The sequence below is a fragment of the Chrysemys picta genome, chromosome 2 (genome assembly GCF_011386835.1).
Source record: "Chrysemys picta bellii isolate R12L10 chromosome 2, ASM1138683v2, whole genome shotgun sequence".
Lineage (NCBI taxonomy): Eukaryota > Metazoa > Chordata > Testudines > Emydidae > Chrysemys > Chrysemys picta.
The window spans coordinates 31554839-31560838 of NC_088792.1; the positions used below are offsets into that span (position 1 = coordinate 31554839).

A 6000-nucleotide genomic window follows, 5' to 3' on the forward strand; every position below is an offset into this window, starting at 1 on the left:
AAAGTATTAATGACTAACTGGATTTTTTTTCCCCATGTAATCAATGATATAAGAAGTTGGGGGTAATTGTGAGGCGGAGGCCCAAGACTAAATTATCTTGTGTCCCCCTAACATGGCTTTTAATTTACAAATTATATTTTAAAACTATTATTATACAGTCTTTTCATTTATAAACTAATTAGTTTGGCACTCTGCTTCCCTAGCAAATGACTGATATCATAGGTAGCTGAAATGTAAAATCCTGAATTCAGATTTTGGAAGATAAAAGGGGGCCATAACTTTAGATAAACTTTGTTTAAAATGTATATGCAGCTTTATGTTGGTATTGTTTATCAATTGGAATCTTAAATTATGTATTTTTCCTCTTTTTTAGTAACTCATTTCAATTCATTTTTAAGCAATACATTTACAAACTTGTTACTTTAGAGCGCAAAGTCCTTTCACCAAATGACTAAGAATGAACAGGAAGAAAAATCATCTAAATTGTAAAATCTTAACTTTCCTAGTCATTATTTGTATGGATACTTTAAACTCTTAATTTCAAAACACTGTAATATAGTACCAACTAGTTATAATTAACTAATAAAAAGATTTATATAAATGAAATACCTACTAACGCAGTAAATGTTTGATTTTTTTTTTCCCCAAATCTTCAAGACAAATCTCAGTTCAGTTTGCCATATTTTTAAAAGAAATAAGTTGGAAGGTGATGCAGTGTATTACACATGGCTATATATAAACAACCATTGTATGCCTATTCACTAAAGAGCTCTATCGGAAGAGCTTCTAACTTGTTTGAAATCTTATGCCATTTTACTGTGTTCAGCTGCTAGATACAGACTCTCAAATACTACAGTGATGGGCAGCAGTATAAAACCCTAAAATAGATTCTGTGATTTGGTGCTCTTTCAATACATAATCAGAAGAAAGATAGATACATATAGATATAATCATGTGCAAGATCTTAATTGTAGCTGTGAATGAAGCAAATATTTCCGAGAAACTCATAGTTGAGTGTAGGCTGAAGACACATGATCTTTAGAAACTTCTTATGGATTAACTCGTTCGTTTTCTGTTTTCAAATCATCACAATCCATTTGATTAATTATTCTATCATCTACATTCAGCAAAGATTAAAAACATTTTAGTCTTTTATTTTTTTCTGGAAACATTAGATGCATGTAGTCTGATAGCAGTACAGATTTTCTGCAGTTAGGAACAAAGGAGAAAAGCTTTGGCCAAGATACTGTATTTCATGAACAAGCATTTAAGTCCTGTGTTGACTTGTAGAAAGTTGGATACCTTCCATTTGGTAACGGTCGTAACTCTAGAAAGCACTGGAAGTTGTTGCGTAAGAATGTTCACAATATTTGTTTTGAGAACATACACAGAAATTTGGGCACCTGAAATTTAATTTGGGAAAACTCACATGGTGTGGTCTAGGCTGACTCTATAATGGATTCAATCTGCACCATCATCCCACTTTTTAAATTGACAGTAGAGATTTTCTTCATTAAAACTATACAAACCATTTTGGGGATTCAAAATGAATTTTATTTTTTGTTTTTTTTAGAACTGATCTCTCCATAGACAAATTAGTATAATACAGTGTCTTTCCTCAGACATCCTTCCTTCTGTAAATCAGCATAAACAACTCCATTCTCATTGACTGGATTTTTTTCCCAGGTGGGTTAACTGGGGAAAATTGTGATTGACATTTACACATGTTATGACTAATGGATCATTCCTTAAGAGCTCCTTTTTGGAAGAAAATAGCTTCTATGAAATTCTCCGTTGACAGTGTGCATGATTTTATTTTTTTTCTTAATACGAATATAGAAGGTATATTAGTCTGCACAAAACAGAGGGTGGTAGGAATAGTGAAGTTTATGTTGAGAGATCATAATGTGGTAAAACAGTCTTCATTGGTAACCATCAAATTCATTTTTGTATTTTCAACTAAATATTAAACTTGAGGGCCTTCACCTGTGAGGTGGTGAGCACCTTAGCTCACATTGGAGTCCATGGAAGTTCAGAATGCTCAACATCCTACAAGATACACCTCTACCCCGATATAACGCTGTCCTCGGGAGCCAAAAAATCTTGCCGCGTTATAGGTGAAACTGCGTTATATCGAACTTACTTTGATCTGCCGGAGTGCGCAGCCCCCACCCCTACCCCAGAGCACGGCTTTACCGCGTTATATCCGAATTAGTGTTATATCGGGTCGCGTTATATCGGGTAGAGGTGTAATCCCCCAAATCTGCACATATGAAAGTTGGTTTTAACCTACTACACTAAAACACAAACTTTGCAGATCAGTCTTACCTGAGTGGTGGTTTGTGCTTACTCCCTTAAAGTCACTTAAATGAGATTTCTTCACTCAAATATTGTAAGCTAAATGTGGAAGGTGTTTAATACTTCACCGCAAATGTGCTCAATGGGGAAAACTTAGTTTGGACAAAACCTCTAGAAGGATCATAGTCTGTTGCCATAAAGATGCAACAAAGTTCTTAGGAATTTGGTGTGTTGAAACATTTTTGTTTTAGGATTCTAAAAGATGTGTGTGTATATATACAACATATACATATTTTGATATAGTATTTTCTCATTTTATATTTTGTTCAGCATTTACAGCCGAACAATACCAGCAACATCAACAGCAACTGGCACTAATGCAGCAACAGCAGTTTGCACAAATTCATCAACAGCAAGCAAATAGTAATTCCTCTGCCAACACTTCACAGGTGAGGGATTTGTCTGTGCTATGATTTATCCCTCATTGTTTCCCACCAGGGTTCATCTCTAATTGTCAACTGTTGCCATAGAACCTTGAAACTAACCAACAAGAAAGTGGCTTTCGCCTGAATCTACATCATAGCCATTCTGTAAAGTGTTTAGAAGGGACACTGCAGGTGAGTGTGGCAGGCATTGCCTCTGCTCCCTCTTAACAAAATCCAAAAAGATGAGTGAATCAATTAAATGAAATATGCAAAGACTTGGGAATACATATTGCAAAGAATTCCAGCCATATTGTTATCCTGTTGAGACTATATGTTCTGAGGCCAGATTTTTACCTTTTAATAATAATGTATAAACATGTCCTGTCTTTAGCTGTGAAAATATATAACAGCTAAATATGTAACATTTAAAGTGTCAGTGGACAAACAAAAAAGTTCAGAAGTTACTGTTGGACATCCGAATCTCCTTGAATCTTCCAGATTGGTTTGGAAATCTTGTGAGAAATGCTATGGAAGGACTGTGTATTGTGCATTTGAAATACTTGTGCACGTTTTAGTACTGGAATTATAAGTTCATGGGGAATACTGCATCTAATTATTTATCTAATTTTACCAAACATCAGAAGTTTGGTTTGAGGAAGAGTGAGGATCAGTTCTTTCTTTATCTGCACTGGTTTGTGCATTACTAGTTTATGCATAAAAATAGGAAGAGTATTGACCTTTTGAAGCTTGATCACATTTATTTGCCACCTTTCTTCTTAGGGTTTTGTTTCCAAGACATTGGATTCTGTTAGTGCTCAATTTGCTGCTTCAGCTTTGGTAACATCTGAACAATTGATGGGATTCAAAATGAAGGATGATGTGGTGCTTGGAATTGGGGTGAATGGCATCCTTCAGGCCTCAGGTATAGAGCTATACAAATCTAAATTCATTCTGATTGTATTTTGCTTTCATAGTTGGTATGTGAAACCCCTGTTTGGAGTCTCAGGTTTTCTTTAAAAAAAAAAAATCTCATTCTTCTGCAGGAGTATACAAGGGCTTACACCTCAGTAGTACTACACCTACAGCACTTGTACATACAAGTTCATCGTCAGCAGCAGGTTCAACCTTGTTACCGCCTTCAAATATAACACAGACTTCGAGTTCCCACAGTGCACTGAGTCACCAAGTAACCGCTGCCAACTCTGCAACAACTCAGGTCCTGTTTGGGAACAACATTCGATTAACTGTACCCTCATCAGTTGCCACTGTAAACTCTATTTCCACACTCAATGCACGACATATACCTAGGACTTTAAGTGCTGTTCCATCATCTGCCTTAAAGCTGGCTGCAGCAGCAAACTGTCAGGTGCCCAAGGTTCCAGCTTCATCCTCTGTGGATGCAGTACCAAGGTAAGTCCTGTTTGTATCTTAATTTTCTTAGTTTTTTATTTTCCGGTTTTCTACAATGACATTGTTAGCTCAGAAACCCAGAATGTTAACCCAAAGCTGCTCTACCAGACAGTACCAATCAAGGGAAAAATTCATCTCCACTAAATGCAATGTAAAACCAGGCTTGTTTATCCATTTGAGAGTCAAAGTACAGCCTCATAAAAGGGGAGAACCTACTTATCATACTCCTTTAAAAGAAGTATACTGCCAATAAATGAATGACTATAGGGAATCTGGATCAATGGTCATCCAAAGATCTTTTTACAGTTAGAACATTAGCAAAGCTTTCAGGGAATCCCTGAAATTCTGTGTAATGCAGAATTTTGTGAATTGTGAATTTTTTAAAAATAATTTTGTAATAAAATTATCAGATTTTAAACTGGAAATTAGGCTTATTTATTTCTCATGCTTTGTCAGTCTTAAATGTTTAGTTATAGGACTTTTTACCAATATATGTATTGAGTTTTGGTGGTAACACATCTTTTTCTACGTGTGATATAATTGTGACAATATGACATACTGCACTTCAGTTGAAACAAAACAAACTTTCACATTTTATGCTAAAACTAGGACTATTGATTAATTTCAGTTAACTCACATAATTAACTCAAAAAATCGCAATTAGAAAAATTAGTCACGATTAATCGCACTGTTAAACAATAGAATAACAATTGAAATGTATTAAATATTTGTTTTTCTACATTTTCAAAAATATGGATTTCTATTACGACACAGGATACAAAGTGTACAGTGTTCACTTTATATTATTTTTACTACAAGTATTTGCAATGTAAAAATGATAAACAAAAGAAATAGTATTTTCCAGTTAATCTCATACAAGTATTGTAGTGCAATCTCTTTATCATGAAAGCGTAACTTAAAAATGTAGAGTTTGTATGTTTGTTACATAACTGCACCCAAAAACAAAACCATGTAAAACTTTAGAGCCTGTGAGTCCACTCAGTCCTACTTCTTGTTTAGCCAATCACGAAGACAAATACGTTTGTTTACATTTACAGGAGATACTACTGCCTACTTCTTATTTACAATGTTACCTGAAAGTGAGAATAGGCATTTGCATGGCACTTTTGTAGCCAGCATTGCAAGGTATTTATGTACCAGATATGCTAAATGTTCATATGCCCCTTCCTGTTTCAACCACCATTCAAGAGGACATGCATCCGTGCTGATGACGACAGGTTTTGCTCGATAACACTCCAAAGCAGAGTGGATCAATGCATGTTCGTTTTCATCATCCCAAGTCAGATGCCACCAGCAGAAGGTTTATTTTCTTTTTGGTGGTTTGGGTTCTGTAGTTTCCGCAACGGACTGTTGCTCTTTTGAGACTTCTGAAAACATGCTCCATACTTCGTCCCTCTGAGATTTTGGACGGCACTTCAGATTCTTAAACTGTGGGTCGAGTGCTGTAGCTATTTTAGAAATCTCACGGTACCTTCTTTGCATTTTGTCAAATCTGCTGTGAAAGTGTTCTTAAAACGAACATGTGCAGGGTCATCATCCGAGACTGCTATAACATGAAATATATGGCAGACTGCGGGTAAGACAGAACAGGAGACATACAATTCTCCCCCAAGGAGTTCAGTCACAAATTTAATTAATGCATTATTTTTTTTAACAAGCAGCATCAGCATGGAAACATGTCCTCTGGAATGGTGGCCGAAGCATGGAGGGGCATATGAATGTTTAGCCTCTCTGGCACATAAATATCTTGCGACGCCGGCTACAAAAGTGCCATGCAAACACCTATTCTCACTTTCAGGTGACATTTGTAAATAAGAAGTAGGCAGCATTATCTCCTGAAAATTTT

General features: G+C 35.7%; 1 protein-coding gene across 6 annotated transcripts in view; it reads left to right on the forward strand.

The window, feature by feature from the left end:
• EPC1 (enhancer of polycomb homolog 1) overlaps positions 1-6000 on the forward strand; it is a 110795-nt gene that overhangs the window by 102817 nt on the left and 1978 nt on the right. For 2 of the 6 annotated variants that reach the window (XM_005290974.5, XM_005290972.5), the window contains exons 11-14: positions 2629-2747; positions 2829-2915; positions 3504-3645; positions 3767-4133. In XM_005290974.5, coding sequence (XP_005291031.1) covers positions 2629-2747; positions 2829-2915; positions 3504-3645; positions 3767-4133 — 715 coding nt within the window. Of the gene's footprint in view, positions 1-1573; positions 1687-2628; positions 2748-2796; positions 2916-3503; positions 3646-3766; positions 4134-6000 lie in introns of those variants that run through there. The other 4 variants (XM_065582891.1, XM_005290973.5, XR_010598216.1 and 1 more) reach the window with 3 other exon arrangements.